The following is a 22,888-nucleotide window of genomic DNA, read 5'->3' as shown; positions in this document are numbered from 1 at the left end:
TCCCATTATATTATCAAGTCGTTTTCAAATTTACAATATTCGACTGGTAGAGAAAGTGCTTCTTTATGACCTTCTTTTGCAGTCTTTGTGAACCTTTTAATGTGCAATAGTAAACATTGACATTTTACAGACATATTGTATATTAATGCATGCATTTCACTGCATAGTTTATTGACACTCCCCTTGTAAAGCTTTTATGGAAGAACCAACAAGCCACAGCAGTATAGCAAAAGAGGCTTAATCTTTATAAATGGGGGCCTTTTCTGTCTCTTTGCTAGCCTAGGTGGCTGTATACAAATTCGGGTGGGAGGGGGCAGGAAACACCTCTTCACATTTAAGGTTTTCTACTTGGGTGTACTCTAGCCAATTCAAAACAAATTGCTTACTTTAATAATACAATTTTACCATTTTATAAAAAAATTAAATCACAACATGTTTAACTGAAATGGCTGTATTGTAATTAATATTTTGAGATAATTGTGATTTTGAGCTTAAATTATATATAAAAAATTGTCATTTTTGTATGTGTTAAAAAGACTACTATATCACAATTAAAAGTACTTTTTAGTTGAACTACATATTGATGTAAATAAAACTGAATGAAGACATATTTACTACTTTATTAACATAGATCGTGAATGTACTTACTGGTTTTTTTTGCAGTATGAGACCATAACAACCTTGAAAGCTGCTTCATTTTATGTGCAAAGAAGTCCTATGAATCTATATTTTAAATTTACCGAACCAGTGAACTTACTTACTTTGTCAGTTAATTTGAAAATGCAAGCTGTATTCTCCAGTTTTATTTTATGTATTGACACTAATTGGTAAAGGTGTACAATGTGGTTAGAATGCATTTTTGAAGATGCTTTCTGTACAGATACAAAATACAGGGACTAAAATAATGCTGTGCAGTGTATAGCAGAGCCATTTTTCGGCTTTGGTGTACTCAACTTTTTCAGTATTTAAAAAAGTGTTTTGGATAACATAAAAGTCTCCTTATTGTATAAATAATAAAATGTCACCTTATTGTAAAGTGTCTTTTGTTTACTATCAAAGCAGACCTCGTAGTCAGCAACAGAGTTGTAATAAGAAAAAGGCATGTTTTTGTTTTTATTTTTTATTTTTTGAGATGGAGTTTCACTGTTACCCAAGGCTGGAGTACAGAGTGGCGCGATCTCGGCACTCTGTCACCCTCTACCTCCTGGGTTCAAGTGATTCTCCTGCCTCAGCCTCCCAAGATGCTGGGATTACAGGCACATGCACCATGCCCGGATAGTTTTTTTTGTTTTGTTTTTGTATTTTTAGTAGAGACGGGGTTTCACTATGTTAGCCAGGCTGGTCTTGAACTCCTGACCTCAAGTGATCTGCCCGCCTCAGCCTCCCGAAGTATTGGGATTACAGGCGTGAGCCACTGCAGCCAGCCGAAAAGGCATGTTTTTTAAAATGAAAACATAAACATTGTAATCAATATTTGAAAAATGTAACTTTTATTCTGAACATGTAGTATTTATCTTTATTAGCAATTTTTTTCATAATATAAGCATGCCTCAATCATCCAAAAGCTATCTATCTACCTATCTATATAAATTGATATACATGCTACTGAATTGACTTCTTGATAGAATCATATGGTAAGTGTTATAATGACTAATCAACCTACTTCTGATAATTTTGGTGTAAACAAAAATGATATTTAATTTTTATTAAATCAAGTTTACCTATATCAAATTCCCTTTTAGAAAAGCACTGCAAGTTTAGTCTTACCAAGATTGCAAGTAAATTTTAAAATTATGGTGCTGTAAATAAAAAAGTTTTAAGTTGAAATGTGTACCGAGATTAGCCATATCACAAAAGTCCTATCACGGGTAATGAAAAGTCTTATTTTTAATATATTTTTGTTTCCTTTTTCTTTTGACATGTGGTCCAAGATAAGAAGGTCTTATTTTTTAAATGCCAAAGAACAGTATTCAACAAAATTCGATTTAATTTTATATCTAACAAAAACATAGAAACTGGCTAGTCATATTCAAGTCAATTGGTCACATTGTATGGAATACAAAAAGAAATGAGAAAAAAAAACAGTTCTACAAAAATGCTTTGTTATTATGATACTAAACCACATTAAATAAAAATTCATTTTTGAAAAAACTTTTTGCTATAAGAAAATGAAAGTAGGATAAATCCTATGCAAAACATTTAGAACAAATGTATGAACACATTGTGGTTATCACCATTACAAATGTATACAACACGTTACAAAAATCTTAAATAAAAATGTAAAAATATTTACTGGCAGTGAATATGGCCCAGGCCAATTATACCAATGGGTAGGTGATACTGGGAAACTACAAGATCAATTATAGGAATCATCTTTTAAGATGATACTAAAACAAATGTTATATCCTCCTTAGAATTAACCAGGGTTAATAATACATGACAAGGGTTATAAAGCAACTCCATGTTAAGTAGGAATTCGGTCTCTCAAATATTCAAGTACAGCAGCTGTTCCTTTCATTAATATGGCTGCTCGAGGAACTCGGAATGGATTTCCATCCAGTAGTAATGTTCTAAACAAAAGAGAGAAATTAAGAATGTAAACATTTTCCATTAACAAGGTTTTTCGTCTAATTTCATTTGCAATTTTATAAATAAAATTTCTGTATTTTTTTTTTCTATTTGCCCCTTTTTATTTTTCTTTTTTTGAGACAGAGTCTCACTCTGTTGCCCAGCCTGAAGTGCAGAGGTGCAATCTCAGCTCATTGCAACCTCTGCCTCCCAGGTTCAAGTAATTCTCATGCCTCAGCCTCCCAGGTAGCTGGGATTACAGGTGTGTGCCACCACACCCAGCTAATTTTTGTATTTTTAGTAGTGAGGGGGTTTTGCCATGTTGGCCAGGCTGGTCTCAAACTCCTGGCCACAAGTAGTCTGCCCGCCTCAGCCTCCCAAAGTGCTGGGATTACAGGAGTGAACCACCATGCCTGAGCTATTTGCCCCTTTTCATATCTGAGCATTTAAACATTAGAATTATAACTAATTAATCACCTGAAATATATTAATTGAATACTTACTTTGTGAAAGGTACTGAGCCAAGTAATTTATATTCAGTCACTCTTAACAATCCTATTCTCTCAACAATCCTATGATGTAAGTACCATTAATAGTTCTATTTTAATAGATGAGGAAATACAAATTTAGGGAGGTAAGAAATATTGTCTAAGATCAAACAGCTACTAAATGGTGGAGCTGTGATTTGAACCACCCTTTTATCCAGCCTTCTCAACCTTATTAAATGACTGTATACTAAATGGTCAAGTAAGATTTAAACAAACATCAGCATGAGTCATCCAAGCCAAGGACTGTAATGTAATCATTGTATCACCACCACTGCTCTACCCCCTGCCTCCCAAAAACATTAACACATTCTGCCCTCTCCCTCCTTTGAGCAGATATACATATATAAATCTATTTACATGTTCTGAGAGTTCAACTTAAGATTTAAGAGCTTGTTTTGTTTCATTATATAATAAAATATCAATTAAGAGAGCCTTTTATATTACTTTTTAACAGTTAAGTGTTTATGTAAACAAAAATCAAAGGACTCATACCATATTATTGATCTAAATTATATCTTCAAATATTTCTGTGTTTCTTGGGAATTCTTTTAAAGACTTATTTTCTTAATTTCTAGAAAAAAAGCTGATTACAGTTGACCCTCATTATTCGTGGGTGCTATATTTGCAAACTTGCCTACTCACTCAAGTTTGTACCCCCAAATCAATGTGTGGCACTTCGAGGTCATTCATAAACACGCACAGAGGAGCAAAAAATTGGAGTCACCCCACGGGCATGTTCCCAGGTGAGGTTGAACAAGGTGATGCTTTGTCTTCTTGTTTCAGCTCTTATACTGTAAACGGGTCATTTTGATGGTTCATTTAGTGCCACGCTTTTCAAATTTTCATACCTTTGTTGGTGATTTCACTGTGTTAAATGGTCACCAAGTGTAATGCTAAAGTACTGTCTAGTCTTCCTAAGAACAAATGTGGATTACGAAAAAAATACTTGTGTCAGGTAAGCTTTGTTCAGGCATGAATTATAGTGCTGTTGGCCATGATTTCAACGTTAGTGACATGACAATAATATTAAATGAGGTATCTTGCTACAGAAACACACGTGTAACAAAGTTATACATTGAGTGGGTGCCGGAAATGTTGTGACTAGACTCTTGCAAGAAGCCAACCCCTGTATTTCCCCCAGAAGCAACAGGTCAGCATTCACTAACTGGGTGTTCAGCGTGTCTACAGAACATAACTGCCACAAAGAATAGGAATCCACTGTATTGGTCACCTATAACTTACTCATATGAGGTACTAGAGCAGATACCAGTGTTGCTCCAGTGAAGTAAAATATACCAAATCATTAATATGCAGTTTTCAGCAATTAAATTACTTCTGACACATTCTGCTTAAGCACTTGGCTTTCTGTTGATATCTCAAACCTCCTTTATATTCACTTAATAAGCACTTACTGGGTGTTTCCTATGTTTTAGGCACTGGGACAACTCTTTTCCAAAGAAAGACCCAAAAACTGTATAAATAAGTCCAAATGAAGCATGACGGGATATCAGGGGCTAATTCTGCTTGGAGGACAGGGAAGGCTTTCAAAGGTGACATTCAATAGGCCAATTATTGATGAAAACACGGTAGAAGTACCTGATGCTGAGGGAACAGCAGATGTAAAGAGTGAGAAAGACTGTACTGGGCTCGAAATAGAATGGTGGTAATCTGCAATCAATTTCCAAAAAAACCGTGTATTCAAAACTAAGGAGTTAATATTTCCCTGACATTTGTATGCAGTAGAGATTCAGGTTATACACATACACAGTGATAAGCAAAGCGCCACTCGAAACAATTAGTTATTATATTCACACATATACCAGGTAAGCAAAACTAAAAATATGCATTTGGTAAAATCTGAAAAACAGAATTGGGACTCTGGGTTTTGTTACTTGTTATCTTTAACAGGATATTAAATCTGTTACTTTAACTTCTTGCAAATTTATCTCAAAAAGAAAAACAAATCACTTCAACAAATCAATAAAATAAATGAAACAATGCAGTAGAATGATGTAGTTACCTTAAGTTCACACAATTACCGAGCTCTGGTGGAATTTGTAAGAGGTCATTATTTTGAAGGTCCAACGTGGTCAGATTTTCCATCATCTTCATTTTCTGAGGGTCCACAGATCCAACCTGATTATTACTAATCAGAATTGTTTCAAGTGTGAAGATACGATATAGAACTTCAGGTAGCATTTTAAACCTATTAATACATGAAGAGAACACCTAAATATACTGGAATCAGACCAAAATCATTCCTTAAAACATATTATCTTAAATTTGACATGACAGTTTTTTCTTTAGTGTATGTTATCTGTAATTGGCATTAAGTCCTGTATTTGAATTTTACAAAAAATAAAGAGAAAGGGTTAATTTTGAAAACCTTGAAATACATGTTAAACAGACAGACTTGTAACGGTTACTATTTATTGTATGAAATCAGCCAAAGTTCAGAGTAAATTCTCCCATGTTCTTCTGTTCCCATTCAAGAGGAAATCTCTAAATGTATCCATGCAGGTATTCTTCCTTTCACTTTTACTTCTTATGAAACATAATCACTCCCAATATATTAAGTAAAATTCGAGATTTATATTTTGCTTTGACTGAGGCTTCCAAAATGAGTACACTTTGGGTTCTTAAAAAGACAACAAATTAGCATAGACTGCTGGCTTTCTTGTCCAAGCAACCCTGAAGATGCCACAAGATATGGGAAGGCTAATAGCTCTCAAAGCAATACTTGCAATTAACATAAAATGGCTGAGGACCCCGCAGGGCACAAAGGCTAGCACAGTTTTAGCATGAGGTAAACTGCAGCCTTGACTAGAAAACACAAGAATGGGCAGGAAGGAGAGCTTTTGCCTTTTCACTTCCGCATACCGCCCCCTTCCTTTGCTGCCTTGATGAAAAAAAGCAATAGTGAAGTGTAAACTCAAGGCAGTGCTGAAGTTCCAGTGAGACTAAAGAAGCAATAGCCAAGAGTACAGATGGACCACATGACCCCTTAATAGGTTCTTCTCTTCCCTCCCTGCAACCCATGAACAAGATAATTACCTGATAACACAGAAGTTTAGGCTAGCTTTTGGCACTTCCCCAAAGACATTACTTGCAAGGCAACTGTTAGCTCAATTGACAACACAATATAAAACTGATAGCTCAATTCACAAGTAAAAATTAGGAGAGATCTGAGAAGTGCACATATTTTAAAATAATGACAATAATGGTGCAGTCTATATACTAGAAAGCACAAGTAATGGAGCAGACAGAAGAAAAATTAAAATGAGCAATATTTTAACATCACTATGCATTAGCTTCCTCATCTATAAATGAGGAATAATAATAGTACTAAACATATACACTTGTTATAAGGATTAAATGAATATATTTGAAGACCTTAGGATATTATCTGGGTTAAATATTAGCTGCTAATATTTTATTTTTTAAATTTTATTTATTTTTTGAGACAGAGTCTTGCTCTGTCGCCCAGGCTGGAGTGCAGTGACGCAATCTCGGATCACTGCAATCTCCACCTCCTGGGGTTCAAGCGATTCTCCTGCCTCAGCCTCCCGAGTAGCTGGGTTTACAGGCCACCACCACGCCTGGCTAATTTTTGTGTTTTTAGTAGAGATGGAGTTTCACCATATCGGCCAGGCTGGTCTCAAACTCCTGACCTCAGGTGATCCGCCCACCTCGGCCTTCCAAAGTGCTGGGATTACAGGTGTCAGTCATTGCACCTGGCCAGTTATTCATATTTTAATTAAATTGTTTTTAGAATCCATTTTCATCATAAGAAACAATGTGACATAGTTGTTAAGAGCCCACCTTCTGGAGCCAAACCACCTGGACTCAAATCTCAGCTGTATAATTTACTATTTGTGCATACCTTAGATGAGTTATTTAGCTTCTAATCCTTGATTTTTAAATGAACACAGTAACAGAACCTACCACGTAGGGTTCTTGTAAGCATGAGCTATTACATGTAAAGTACTTAGTACAGCACCAACAGAATAATAAGCTCCCAATAAATACTAGTTGCTCTTAATTATCTGCAGTATCTTGATAGTGTTTGCAGAACAAAATCTAAGTTTTGTTGAGCATAAAAAGCTCAACGTCTGGCTACTGCTTACTTGCCAAACTTTATCTGTTCCTTCTACTCCTCTACCTGCTTGCTTTATTGTCCAAAGCACATTGAACTTCTTGAAGTTTCCCAAACACCCCATATGTTCTCACATCTTTGTGCCTTGGCATATGCTATTTGCTCTAACTAGAATGCTCTCTACCTGAATGGCTGGCAAGTGTCTATTTTTCAAACCTGGGTTTCAATGCTATCTCCTCTACCTTGAAGTAATCTCAGAAGACATTTTCCCCTGCACTATGCTTCCATTAGAGCAATTGTAATTATTTATTTTATTTGTCTTTCTAGGCTACAGGTTTCTCAAAATGGTAAAAAGGAATGAAAATATGTTAGACATCAACTATGAGAATTCTAAGAAAATAATATTTTTAACTCTAAGAAGAACTAAGTGAAAATAAAATCTGGATATTGAAATAAAGTAGAAGGGGCCTTTTTGTTTATTTGGCTTTTAGTTGTTTTCTCCAATGAGAAAGATCTACATATTTCCACAGAACAACAATTAGAATTGTCTGTTCTCTTACCTATTAAAGGAAAGATTGATCGTTTGCAGTCTTACCAGTGATTCCATTTCTTCTGGCAAAGAATTTAAAAAATTGTTCCTAAATTGGAAATCAAAACAGAAGATTTACAAAGTTTGAAAAATTTTACAAGTTTAATTTATAATTAAAATGTTGAGCAGGAAAAAAAATATGTAGATCAGTTTGTCAATCCGTGATCTGACTTTATAAAGGCTGCATTCTGAGAATTCTGAATCAGTCACCTACTGCAGTTATTAGGTTAGTATGCCAAATTCTAATAATACCAATATGCAACCAATTGATAATGCAATGAATTCTTTACAGGTTTAATAGTGATTACAGGGTAAACATTGTAAACTAATTAACTCCTTCAAAGTGGGGTCTTTAATATTTCCCCCATGTCTATAATACCACATAAATATTCCATTGGTGTTAATATATATGATACAGACATGAAATTCTACTCTAAGAGGAATTTAAAAATTATTTTAAAAATGAACCAGGAAGTTAAAAAGATTCTATTAAGAGATTTGGAGTTTTCTACTCCATAGGTATAAAGCAAATCTTTTCCTACTCTAAGTTGAGAATTTAAATTTACACAATGACTATTTTTTTTTAGCTCTCACTATTGTTTCATGGCAATAAACAAAATCTCATTTACTGTTGGAAAGATCTGGGAGCAATGTTAGAAGAAAAGTTAACAAAAAGGTAAAAGGATTTTAGAGCCAATATAACTACTAATAATGAAAATACCTGTGAGAAAATTATTCCCAACTACAAATAATTACTTTTCTCTAACCTATTTCTTTGTGTTCAGAAGTCAAGCCTAATATGCAAAGTCATACTTTCTACAGTACAATCTATATTCTTTTTCTATATCTACATTCTCTGTACTTTTCTCCAGTTATTGTCTGCATTAAGTTGTGTTGAATAACCCACTCAGCTGGTTTTATACTATTTACTTTCAGAAAAGAAACAATGTGAAGAAAATACTTTCCATGTCTTATTTGTAATTTTGCTTAGAATGGGTTAATATTTTCAGTAATTTTGTCTTATCACATAACTTGTAAATTACTTACAAATTATAAATGTCTGATTACAGTATTTTTCCTAAATTCTTTCTTGGGTTTCCTAAACACTATTTTTGGATTCTCCTAAACTATTGTTAATAAATAAAGGCCAGTTTCCATACATACCTAGGAAAATATGAGGTAAAAAGAATAAGTTAGGCAAAACTCAAAGACAAGTTATAACTTTTTAAAAAGTCAAGCAATAGTATCAGTAAATACCTGAGATCTAAAAAAGTCAATTTTTGAAGCACACATAACTCCACGGATATAAAGGAAAGTTTATTAAAGCTGAGATTGACATCAGAAACCATTTCCTTCAGTTCTACCATCCTGAAACAAAAATAAATGTTAGCACTTGAATTCACTGCCAGAACTTCAAAACTGTAAGCAGATCAAAGGGGGAAATTCCTATATTTAACTTCTGCTAATTATGACTTTTTGTACCTTTTACTTTTTCACAGGAACATTAATGAGTTTGGATATGTAACTAATAAAAATAACTTTTTAAAAAAGACTCACTCTTATCTGTCCAAAAGTTTCTATTTGGCTTTAGATATACATTAAAGTTTCACTTAAAAAACTATTTATTTTATATATAAACCAACTATGGCATGAAGGAGAAAAATCAAATGTAGAAAACTTTTATACTTTATTCTGTTAATAACTTGAATCCATAAAACAAATTGTTAAATAGACATCCTGTAACGCAGTAGTTTTCTACTACGTAAGTGGTGTATCACCACTAAGGAGCTTTAGTTTAAAACTTAAAGAGGAAGAATTATACATTTCTAAGTAAGCCTAATCAAGGTTTATAGTTTTATTCCTGTTATTAATATGATTTACTAACAAATGAAAGTTGGCTGGGCACAGTGGCTCACACCTGTAATTTCAGCACTTTAGGAGGCTGAGGCAGATGGATTACTTGAGGTCAGGAGTGCAAGACCAGCCTGGCCAACATGGTGAAACTCCGCCTCTACTAAAAACACAAAAAATTAGCCAGGCATGGTGGCGGGTACCTGTAATCCCAGCTACTTGGGAGGCTGAGGCAAGAGAATTGCTTGAGCCTGGGAGGTGGAGGTTGTAGTGAACTGAGATCACGCCACTGCACTCCAGCCTGGGCAACAAGAGCAAAACTCTGTCTCAAAAAAAAAGACAACCAAATGAAAGTTAAATTACAATTTAGTCTATCTCATTAGCAAAGAAAAAAAAAAAGAAAGGATATAAAATGCTGTGCTGAAAAAGATGTAGTGAAAGAAAATGAGTTTCAATGTGTAACTGATAAAACTTGATAAAACTTTTTTTGATATATCAAGAGTCAAACTCTGACTTAATAATTTTTCTAGAAATCTGGCCTAGAGAAACAATATGTTTCCTTTATTGTCATAATCAACCTTATAGTATATAGTTAAATTACGTTTTTAAAGTATGGTTTATAAACAGAAAAATACTTATGACAAATAAACCAGTCAAGACACAAATTACGGCCAAGCACGGTGGCTCACACCTGTAATCCCAGCACTTTGGGAGGCCAAGGGAAGTGGATCAGTTGAGCTCAAGAGTTTGAGACCAGCCTGGGCAACATGGCAAAACCTGGTCTCTACAAAAATTAGCAGGGTGTGGTGGCATATGCCTGTAGTCCCAGCCACTAGGGAGGCTAAGGTGGGAGGATCACTTCAACCTGAGAGGTTAAGGCTGCACTGAGCCGCGACTGTGCCAGTGAACTCCAGTCGGGGCAACAGAGTGAGATCCTGTCTCAAAAAAAAAAAAAAAAAAAAAAAGACGCAAATTGCATGTATAACTGCAAATGGAGAATAGCTTGAAATAAAATATGCAGTATACCACAAAGTTAACAGAGTAAATCAGTGATGAAACTACAACTGATATATTCCTTTATTTATTCCCAAATTTTATGAATATGTATTATTTTTATAATCTTTGGTGAAAAGTATGGATTGTTAATAAAAATTTTTTTAAAAAGGGAAAGTGGTTTGGGAACTTTCTAGAGAAAAGCATGGCTTTTTTAATGCCACATAATAAGGCATGTCTTGATTATTTTCTTCACATTCTAAGTTGCTCAAAATGTGATATAATAGCTGTGTCAACAGAATGACATTGTTTTGCAAAAGAAGAGTCAGATAGTGAGATAAAATGAGGCAGTAAATAATAAGTAATGTCTCAAGTATATCTTTATTCCCAATTAACTTATTTGATCCAGGACCCCCCTCCCCCGAAAGCAAACCTGTCCTATCTGAGAGTAAATCTAAATGCTCAGTTCTATCAAATATCCTCTCAGTCCTTTAAAACACGAGAGAACCAGAAGATGGACTAGAGATCCCTTTTGCCATGGACTATCTTAAATTTGTCGTCTTTTAAGATCTACATTCCCTAAACTATGCTCTGTGAAATAGAAAGCAAATTATAGTTTGTCTCTCTTTTCAAAAGTTTTAAACATCTAAAAATATTTTGATAGTCAGATGAAAGTCATTCAACTTTCTCAATTCATCACATCACTCTCCTCCATAACATCACCTTTTTTTTTCCTTTTAAGTATTTACATGCATAAAAGCATTAGGCTCTAGTTAAATGCTTTGTGTGGATTATGTCATTTAGTTTAATTCTTATAAACAGGCACTATTATTATCCCTATTTCACAGGTGAGAAAACTAAGAACAGCTAGTTAACCTGTCCAAAAACTATACAGCAGGTCTGGGACATGGTATAAGCAATTGACTCTATTGCTCAAATTCCTTACCAGTACCCTATCCTGTCTCACATTGGGTTGTTTTAATTGCTAGATTATCTGTCAGCTTTCTTGGGGTAAATAGTTTACTGCTAGATAACAAATGTTTTTTTAAAGTTCAACGATATACTAAATTAACTCTCATAATCTAAAGATTTTGCTGTAATTAACAACAAAAAATGTATTTAACAGTACAATGTATAAAGCAAATGACTGCATGTGAAGAATCCTTTTCTAGGAGAAAAATATTAACAGGCTTCAGTTAATTCTGCTTTTCCTATCAGTGGAAAAATTAGTGGCTTGGCAATTCATTAACATAAAGCCCCAAATGGAAATTCCTATTAATCCACATGGACCTGATGTTAGTCTCTTAACACTTTTCCCTAATATTTCATTACATGAAAATATATATATATATATATATTCCCTATATTTCATTATATGGGAAAAATAACTTAATGTTTTTAATAATTCTTATACCCATTTTCCAAGTTTAAATATAAAAGAAAAAGAAACAAACTTTTTTAAAACCTCTATACCTCTCACAACAAATGATAAAATTGTCAGTAAATACTTAATGACATTTTGCTAAATCCCTCTAATATTAATAATGTAAAAATTTTTACATATAGTTTTAAATTTAAAAACCATTAAAAATAATTTTGATTGCAACCAAGATGGAAAAACAACAGAATGAGTCACGATCTATAGACATGGCATTATAAATAGTTCTTACCTTTTTGGAATTTCACATAGTTGATTCTTACTGAAGTTAATAGAAGTGATGATGTTGCTTTTTACTGCATCAAACACCTCATCAGGAATCAAAGTTGCTTGTTTATCACTAAATGAAAAATGGGTTTAAAAAACGAACCATTCTTAGCAGTCCAAAAAGATATGATTATTACTCTTCATTTTTAAAGGTGTTTAAAGATTTTATGAAATTTTTCAAAGCCATTGATTATAAAATTTTGTAACAAATGCCACATAATCTACCAAGCCATAAAAGGTTCACTGTTAAGAATTCAGACAACATATTGTGTTATAACATATTGTGCTACATTTTCTGGGCATTCATATACTCAATGTGAATAAAAATAGATATTTATCTTCAGAGTCTAAGATATCTACAAGTCATACAGTAAATGGAGCCCATTCCTTTACCTCTGAGTAGAATTAAATCTATAATTTTAAAAGCTAGTTGTTGCCCCGTCTTAATCTATAAGAGGAGTTTTCCGTCAAATTTGTTTGGGTATATAATTTCTGCAAGATAATAACTTTTTTAAAAAGTTCAACATTATACTAAACTAACTAAAATTAGTTTAATTAGTTTAAAATTAGTTTAATTTTAGTTTAGTAACCTAGACCAATTTCTCTCTCCTTTAGTATATGACAAGGTAGACAGAGCAGTGGACTGAGATTAAACTATTCCTATTTCTACCATTAATGAGCTTTATAACTTACCTCCCCTGAATCTCAGTTCTGTGACATTAGAATCTGAAGGATTTGTTGTTATTTATGCCACGTTTTCAAATGTAAATATAAATAAATTTCCTCTTTATTAAAATTTTCAGTAAGGTTTTCAATAAAATATAAATTTAATCTTAAATGAAAATACAGTAGTTGCCCTTCATCCAAACCCCCTGGGAATGCCCGAATCTTCTAAGAGGACTGAATCCTATATAGTATATACCATATTTTTTCAATCTGATAACAAGATGACTACTAAGTGACTAAGGATGGGTAGCATATACAGCATGGATATGCTGACAAAGGGATGATTCATGTCCTGGGCAGGTCAGAGAGGGATGGCATAAAATTCCATGATGCTACTCAGAATGTGCACAATTTAAAACTTATAAATTGTTTACATCTGGAATTTTCCATTTAATATTTTCGGACTGCACCTGATCACAATTAACCCAAATTGCAGAAAGTGAAACTGTGGATAAGTGGGACTAGTATATAGAACTAATATTTGCAGATTTAACTGTTTTTTTATGTTATAATTAGCCATTATCCTTACATTCTTCTTTTAAAATTATTAGTGCTTAACACAATGTCATCCACCTACAAGAAACTTCAACGGAATGCCAAATGAATGACTATGAACAGAAAAACATTACATATAATGTATAATATGGAAGAACTGTATAGGAAATGCATTGTAATACAAATATGTAAAAAGACAGGCTACATTTCACAGTTATTATGCCTTCTACTTCTGCTTTAGCATCCAATTTTCTTCTGTGTAGATGGCAGCATTTTCATCTCTTCAATCACAAATGCTCAAGTTCATGGGAACTGACTCATGCTAGTCAGACTTAAAAGATTCATGCTATTTAAAAATTTTAGTTGAAAGCATTTATGTCTTGAGATTGAGAATTTATATTTTAAATAGGACACTCCTTTCCAGTTAAAGTCTTTAAGAAAAACAAATTCGAATAAATTTAGAATCAAAGCAACCTAAGATTATGCTTTTGTGATATCTGTGCCTTTAAGAAGTAGAAATGGTTATCCCAAATAAAATTGGACCAATACTACTTTATAGATTGTCTGCATGATTAAAAGCAACAGCATATGTACCTAGTACAACGCCCTAGGTCCCCTTAGAATAGAGACTCAATAAATGATATCTGTATAGGAGGGAATGGAAGCCAGAAGTCAGGCATAAAAGAAATTCTAAGCTAAAAAAGCCTAAGGCAGGAATGAAGTCTGTCTCATCAATCAATTTATTATGATACCTAGCACAGAATTTGATACTTAGTAGACTCCAAAAATATCTACTGAATAAATGGGCATATTATTTGGAAGATAAGATACACTAAGTTGGCCAGGCATGGTGGCTCATGCCTGTAATCCCAGCACTTTGAGAAGCTGAGGCAGGAGAATCACTTGAGCTCAGGAGTTCGAGAACAGCCTGGGTAACATAGAGAGGCCCCATCTCTACAAAAAATAAAAAAATTAGCTGGGCAGGATAGCGTGCAGCAATTCCAGCTACTTGGGAGGCTGAGGTGGGGGAATCACTTGAGCCAGGAGGTTGAGGCCACAGTGAGCCAAGATAACGCCACTGTACTCCAACCTGGGCAACAGAGCAAGACCCTGCCTCAAAAAAAAGAAAAAAAAAAAAAAAAGCTAAGTTGCCATGCTTTGTAAGAAGGAGTCAGATATAAGTACAGAAGAGTGCTACCTGTGTTAGTGTGGCAAAAGAAACTTAGCTTAGAGCAGTGATTTCTAAGAGTGGCAGGCAAGAGGTGAGAACAATATGAATGAAACACAACAAATGTGAAATGGACACTGTATCCTGACTGCTAAGAAGATAGTTCCTACTGATACATTAACGATAAAAGACCATACACTGATGTTGGCTGTGTAGATTCTTGAATAAATCTAGTCACCTATCTGACTTCAGTCTATATTCTTTTGTATTTTCGCTACAATACCCATAAATGAACCAATTGCTACAAAAATTTTGACACTATTGCTTATGTTTTTGTTGTTGTTGCCTTAGACAGTACTGAAAGGATACTTTACAACTACCTTCAATCTCTGCATAGGTATCTTCTTTTCCCAATTTAATATACTTCCAAAAAAAATATTTAAAATTTTTTGGCTTTGTCTCAATTTATATACTAATGTTGTAATTTTTTCAGTTTTGGAATATTTGCTACCACAGCACGTTATTACTATGGTACATTATTTGACTTATGTTCAGATAAATTAGCAGGGTACAACCTCTCAAGCTTTGCCTGCTGGTCAAGGTTTTCATTAACTAAATGATACTAGTTTCTTATTTACTAACATAGACACCCACTAATATGAAATTCTCTCTGGATGCTGATTACTGAGTCAAAGAACTTTATTATTAATACTGTCTTTCTTTTTTTTTATAATAATAAAATGTTCCCATTATAAAAATATCACTATTAACAAAACCATCTCTCTCTCAAGCATAGTAAAACACAAACTGCAGAAGGAATAGACACTGAAGGTCATTTATATTTTTAATATCTTTCTATTTTTATTATACTTTTAATATCCTTCTATTTCTATTATACTTTTAATATCCTTCTATTTCACCATGGCTTTTTGCAATTACTATTATTCTAAGTCAAGTACTCTGATGAATTTTTCCTCATCAATTGTCCTTTTTACTGAAGGGTTTCTTTCCAAAAAGTTTCCTATGTGTTTGGTAATGTTTAAAAAAAAAATAAATTAGGCCAAGCATGGTAGCTCAAGCCTATAATCCTAGCACTTTGGGAGGCCAAAGCAGGAGGATGGCTTGAGCCCAAGAAGCTCAAGACCAGCCTGGGCAACACAGTAAGACCCTATCTCTATAAAAATAATAATAATAAATAATAAATTACATACCTATAGTCTAATATTTTTAATGTAATGATGGCATGTATATTGACTCTGGATTCACTTGGTAGTGTCATGGCAGTCTCGGTAGCAGATTCACTTTGGCTAGGTCCATCATCTGGCAAAAGAAAAGTTAGATGAAGCCAATATTTATACTACAAAGTCATTGTTAAAATTCTTGATAATATATTAAAATAGTGTACGTGGTTTCTAGATATTATTGGTGAGAATGCCTTTAGTCATATGTTTTATTTCCAATGACTCAAATCTCAATCTGGAATGTAATATTTAATTAATAGAAAATAAAGTTACTGTAGCATGGCTTCAAAACTGTTTAATGAATCCTACCGAAAGGAAATTTAGCAGTAAGAAAGAACCTTCACAGAATAACTATGATGTTATAAGAAGAAACAAATCACAAGTAATCCTTCCTCTTAAGTAAAATAATATGGTCCACTAGAAGAAATTTGTTAATGAAAGAAAACCATTATTTCCCTCAAATGTCTACCAAATAAGCATATGCTTTTTAGTTTAGGAGACAACAAAACTGATTACCCTCAATCACTTAAAATTTGACAATCTGCATAACTGGGGAAGTCCCTGGTACATTTTATAGGTTAAGATTTTTTTCCTAGCAAATGCAAGACTTTATTTTTTATAGATATTTTCCTAACATGCTTGCATACTCACACATGCACACCATCAACCACCTTACTAATCTCCAGAGACTGTTTAACACTGTCATCATATGGTATATATATTTTTAAAAATACACATTTTAAAAGAAATGGCTTTGTGTTATATTTTGCAAAAAAGACTTGAACGATAGAGAAGTAAAATAAGACTATCACTTTTCAACAATGTGAAAACGATGAAACAGTCCCAGCATTAACACATAAGAGCAGAAGGCACGCCAAAAGAAAACAAAAAAAATTAGTAGTATACCTGATCTTGCTTCAGCCCAGTAGGCATTCAATAAACATTTGTTGAATATTACTAAGTATATTTCTCTTGCATTGAGCTCATCAGTTATTCATTAGTCAATAATGATTAAGCTATTATTGCTTCCCAGGCAAGTATCATATGAATACTTTATTCACAGAAGTAGCACAGAATAAATGACAGAATATCAAACAGAAATGAAAGACATCAAGGAAAGTATTAACATCAAGTTAATGCTCTAGTAGTAGTACTACTCCCCTAGCAGTTTGGTTCAGTTACTTTAAATAATATATAACACAGTGCCAAAATTAAATAAGCAGAGAGACAGTATTAAACCAGCTACAAAATCCAGCATTGTTTTTAAAATATCTACGTATACTGCCATGATCGTATAATGAGATAGGGTATTCTCAACAATTTCCAAAGAGCTCCTTTTAATAATTAGCATCAAGGAGAATATAAGGAGAGAGTCTATTGTCTCTGGGGAGAAGACTGTTGCGAGAGAGATTTCCTTTCATTATATATCTTTGCATATTGTTGATTTTTTTTTTTACCATGTGCATTTACTGTCTTTTTCATTAAAAAAACTACATAATTTTTAAAAACATCAAAATTTCAAATTGAAAGGGCCATATAAGTGCCAAACACAATAAATAAAAGTAGGACCACACCAAAGTTAATTACCATAAAATTTCAAACAATGGCAACGAATAGAAGATCCTATAAGTTTCCAGAGAGAGAGAGAAAAAAAAGTTGTAACTGTACAAGTGACTGACAAGAACACAGCCAAATAAGAGGTCAATCACATAAGCAAGAATGCAGATATCTCATTTTTTTTTTTTTTTTTTCTGAGACGGAGTCTCGCTCTGTCACCCAGGCTGGAGTGCAGTGGCACGATCTTGCACTGCAAGCTCTGCCTCCCGAGTTCATGCCATTCTCCTGCCTCAGCCTCCCGAATAGCTGGGGCTACTGGCGCCCGCCACCATGCCCAGATAATTTTTTGTATTTTTAGTAGAGACGGGGTTTCACCATGTTAGCCAGGATGGTCTCGATCTCCTGATCTCGTGATCCGCCTGCCTTGGCCTCCCAAAGTGCTGGGATTACAGGCGTGAGCCACCGCGCCCGGCCACGGAGATATCTTTTTAAGAAATTTTCGGCTGGTGGCAGACGCCTGTAGTCCTAGCTACTCGGGAGGCTGAGGCAGGAGAATGGTGTGAACCCGGGAGACGGAGCTTGCAGTGCGAGATCGCACCAGTGCACTCCAGCCTGGGCGACAGAGCGGGGCTCCCTCTCAAAAAAAAAAAAAAAGAAATTTTCAAATATATTCATTTGGTGAGTTTGGAGGGCATGATGGGTGATTTAGTTGAACGAGTGTCACATAGAACGAAATCTTCAGAGCTTCAATTTATCCCTTTGAAGCAAATAGGCACTGATCACTCTGCCTCTCCAGAAGGTTTAGAAGGGGTTGGAAAAGCTGATGATCCTGTCCCTTAGAAATAAAAGTAAAAAACTAGAGTGCATTTGGTTATTTATTTGTTCCTTCATTCTATAACATTATCCATCACACATAAACTGGTAGGTACTATTATAAGTAAGAGACGAAGACAGAAGATGAACTCAATCTAGTGGACAAGATAAACAAAAATTACAAAATCGTATGGTAAGTACAGTAATATATGTATGTTGAATGTATTTTTATGGGAGCAGTACGTGTTGAGGGTAATTCCCAAGAGAGTAACCACCTCAGAATGGAGTGAGAAATTACAAGTTCTTGTCAATAGTAGAAGAATTGAAAAGAATTTGCCATCTTTTAAACTTCTCCATTTCATTTTTTAGATTTTTTTTAACGTTTTATTTTATTATCCTGTATTACTCTTACAATGAGAGGAACTAAGTGAACCATCATTCTCTGAGGCAACAGGCTGGGAGGTGGAAGAACGAACCTTAGGAAAACTGCTAAATATGTTATCCAGGCCTGTAGAGTATAACCCCTAAGGATGGAGTGGGTGGCTACAAAAAAAAAAAAGCAGATAGTTCTTGGAGAACATGCAGAGCTAGTTTATCCCCTGAGAAGACATCTGAGAGGGACAGAGGCGTAAAATGCCCCAAAGTGTGGTCCCCAGAACAGCAACATCACCCTAACCTGGGAACTTGTTAGAGATGCAAATTTCCAGGCTCAATCCCAAACGTATGAATCATAAATTTTAAGAGTGGAGCCCAGCAATCTGGTTCACCAAGCCCTCCAGGTGAGGCCAATGGACACTAAATATCCAAACCTATTTCTTTAGTCAAGTACCCCACTTTTATCACATGAAAGATGATGAACATAAATTGGTAATACATAACCAGTAGCAATCCCTGGGTCTAGATCTAATCACTACAAATGTATTCCTTTATCCCCCAAACTGTTACTGTGCGTCTACTCTGCGGGCAGTCATTGTACTAAGTGCTGGGGATATAAAAATGAGTAAGACACTGTGAGTGATAAACTATGGCCAGGCCTATTGTGCAGAGTCCATCCTAAGCCCGATAACAGAGACAATAATTGCCCAAAGACTGTTCCTTAGTACAAGATTGCAAAGAAACTAAAAATATAATTCCAATTCATTAATATATAATTTACTGGCATAAATTATTTTATGCCCAATTTATGAGTTTTCTATGGTTGCTTTAACAAATTACCACAAACTTAGTGACTTAAAACACACAAACATTATCTTACAGTTTTGTAGTTCAGAAGTCTGCAAATGGGTCTCATTGGGCTAAAATCAGGGTTTGGCAAGTCTGTATTCCTTTTTCCTTTTTTTTTTTTTTTGAGACGGAGTCTCACTCTGTTGCCAGGCTGGAGTGCAGTGGCACCAACTTGGCTCACTGCAACCTCCGACTCCCTGGTTCAAGCGATTCTCCTGCCTCAGCCTCCCGAGTAGCTGGGATTACAGGCATGCGCCACCATGGAACTTTATCATGCCCAGCTAATTGTTGTATTTTTAGTAGATAGGGGGTTTCATCATCTTGGCCAGTATGGTCTCGATCTCCTGACCTTCTGATCCGCCCGCCTCGGCCTCCCAAAGTGCAGGGATTACAGTCGTGAGCCACTGCCCCCAGCCTGCCTTCCTTTTTCTAAAAAGAATCTGTTTCCTTGCTCCTTCCACCTTCTAGTAGCCACCTCATATTCCTTGCTTCATGGCCTTCCTCCTCCATGTTAAGCCAGCAACAGTGTTTCTTCTCACATCCTATTACGCTGACCTCCTCTTCTGCTTCTCTCTTCTACTTTTAAGAATCCTTGTGATTATATTGGGCCAACACAATTCATAATAATATCCTTATTTTAAAGTCAGTCAATTAGCAATCTTAATTGCCCTTTGCCATGTAAGGTAACCCATTCACAGGTTTCAGGGATTAGGGTGTGGCCATCATTGAAGGGTCATTATTATGTCTATCAAAGGTAGCATAGCAAGGTGATCCTGGTGACACAGCAAGAAATTAAACTCAGAACACAGATCAGAATCAGGTGATAGAGCTTGAATAAAGGCAATGTTTGCAATCAAATAAAGTAATTAAGCTTAATGCCATGATGGCGTAATTGGGGTTGGCACCTGTCTTAGTCTGTTAGTGCTACTATAGCAAGATACCACAAACTGGGTAACTGATAAACAATAGACATTTATTTCTCACAGTTGTGAAGGCTGAGAAGTCTAAGATCAAGGCCCAGCATTTGGTCTCTGGTGGGGGGCTTTCTTGCTGTGTCCTCATATGGCATAAGGCATAAGTGTAAGAGAACACTGCCTTCAACCTCAAACCCTTTTTTTATAAGAGTGCCAATCTGGCCAGGGGCAGTGGCTCACACACGTAATCCCAGCACTTTGGGAGGCCGAGGCGGGCAGATCACCTGAGGTCGGGAGTTTGAGACCAGCGTGACCAACATGGAGAAACCCCATCTCTAGTAAAAACACAAAATTAGCCGGGCGTGGTGGCACATGCCTGTAATCCCAGCTACTCAGGAGGCTGAGGCAGGAGAATCGCTTGAACCCAAGAGGCAGAGGTTGCAGTGAGCCAAGATCGCGCCATTGCACTCCAGCCTGGGCAACGAGAGTGAAACTCCATCTCAAAAGAAAAAAAAAAAAAGAGTGCCAATCCTAGTCATGAGAGTGGAGCCCTTAAGACTCAAATCTCCTCCCAAAGACCACAGTTCTCAGTACTGTTGCACTGCGGATTAAGTCTCAACAAAATTGTAGAGGGGAAACCATCACTGAAACCACAGCAGCACCCACTGGGGAACTTTACCAATCTGGCAGGACCTCACCTTCGGCAGGCACAGTATCATCACCACTGGAACATATCTCCTGCCAATAAACTGGGGAGGCTTTAGAATCTGCACTCAACATCTCCAACTTGAGATGCTCTTCTTACAAGGGTCTTTTTTTAAAATCTAAAATCGATCCTTTGAGCTTATCACAAACTGTAACGAGTGTAAGATTTGCATGTCAGATTGCTAATTTGCAAACCTCAAATCTAGTCCTTAAAAACATATTTTATAAACAATAAAAACAAATTTTTAAATTATAGTCCATTGATATTTACCTAGCCTATTGATGTAGAACAGAGAACAAGTAAATAACTATCAGGATTATTTGAAAGTCTGTGATAACCAAATAAGAAGGTTTAATACTATTTAGATGAATCAAGGACATTGTAGGGTAATTCCACACAATGCTACCTCATGAAATTGTGATCCTCAAAACACACCTTTCAAAAAGGTATTATCTGCATTCCACAGATAGAGATGTGTAGGCTCAACATAACAACACACCAATTAAAATGTAAAAATTATAATAATGATCATCTGTGGAGAATGATTTAAGTACTCTAGAAAAAGATTAATTTTTCAAAAATGATAACAATTTCAGAGTTATATTTGTAGGATATCTGGGACTTGTATATTTACTCTTCCTAGCAAAAGATAAATAACAGTACATTGTAGAAAGTTTATCTAAATCCTACATGAATTACTGCACTTCTGCTAGACACTGGGAAGAATATAAATTAATCACAACCAAAATTAAATAAGCTTTAAAAGAGAACAAGATTTTTCTGGCACAGTAGAGTCTGAGGAATCTGTGGACCACGTTTCTACATTTGAAGCATCACAGACAAGTGCCTTTTAATGAAAGTTTATTTTAAACTGGTACATAACTTCATGTTTCTGGATTGTTCAGTTTCTTTAAAGTTAGTAGTCTCTACTCACTTCAGCACAAAGTTTTTATCTCATTTTACCAGCATCCTTTGAATCAAATGATCGGCACTGTTTTCAATTTTCACCAATCAATTTCTACCTCTAAAACTGAGAAAACAGTAGTTAAAAAGCAGAGAAGAAAAGCTGAAGGAAAAAAAAAATATGAAGCAATGAAGTGTCCCAACTTTTTCCTCAAAGAGCTCCAGAAAATTTAGAGATAATTAAATGCAATTCCACTCTAACTATTGTTTAAATACTTAGGCCCCATTACCCCAAAATTCAGATTTAATTGGGCTAAAGTCTGGTCTGGGCATGTAGTGTTTAAAAAGCTCCACAGGTGATTCTTATGTGCCTCTAGATATGTATGTAGATTGCTCTTTCACTGAGCATCTTTTCACTGAGAACATACTTATTACTTATAAATAATAAAGTTATGCTTTGATAAGGAAAAAGTCTTGGGCCCTTGTATGTATGTGCAAAGTTAAGTATTAATTCAAAATAAATGTTTCAGTTCTATTTGAAATTCCCCTTAGACTATGCACACAATTGTTCTCCACGTGATATCACCATTTTAAGAGTCTTGCCAATACATGCTTTGAATAATTCAACCTATTTTGAAGTCCAAAGGGATTTTCTAAGTATGTATCTTCTAAGTATGTGTACCTGTACAAATACCAAGAAAAATGGAAGAGATAATTAAACTCCAGAAACTACAAATGTCAGGAAATACCAAGGGATTATTTAAATGTGATTGAACAACCAGGGACAGAAG

General features: G+C 34.9%; 1 protein-coding gene across 1 annotated transcript in view; it reads right to left on the bottom strand.

Annotated features, from left to right (window-relative positions):
• Positions 1-1,467: 1,467 nt before the first annotated feature.
• LRRC40 (leucine rich repeat containing 40) overlaps positions 1,468-22,888 on the bottom strand; it is a 59,617-nt gene continuing 38,196 nt past the window's right edge. Inside the window, exons 10-15 of the mRNA XM_003260185.4 lie at positions 15,951-16,059; positions 12,316-12,423; positions 9,059-9,169; positions 7,773-7,850; positions 5,137-5,322; positions 1,468-2,570 (exon numbers count right to left, since the gene is read on the bottom strand). Coding sequence (XP_003260233.1) covers positions 2,465-2,570; positions 5,137-5,322; positions 7,773-7,850; positions 9,059-9,169; positions 12,316-12,423; positions 15,951-16,059 — 698 coding nt within the window. The 3' untranslated portion in view covers positions 1,468-2,464. The remainder of the gene's footprint in view (positions 2,571-5,136; positions 5,323-7,772; positions 7,851-9,058; positions 9,170-12,315; positions 12,424-15,950; positions 16,060-22,888) is intronic.

This window comes from Nomascus leucogenys, chromosome 12 (assembly GCF_006542625.1).
Source record: "Nomascus leucogenys isolate Asia chromosome 12, Asia_NLE_v1, whole genome shotgun sequence".
NCBI classification, from domain to species: domain Eukaryota; kingdom Metazoa; phylum Chordata; class Mammalia; order Primates; family Hylobatidae; genus Nomascus; species Nomascus leucogenys.
This window is presented reverse-complemented; position numbering and strand designations above follow the sequence as displayed.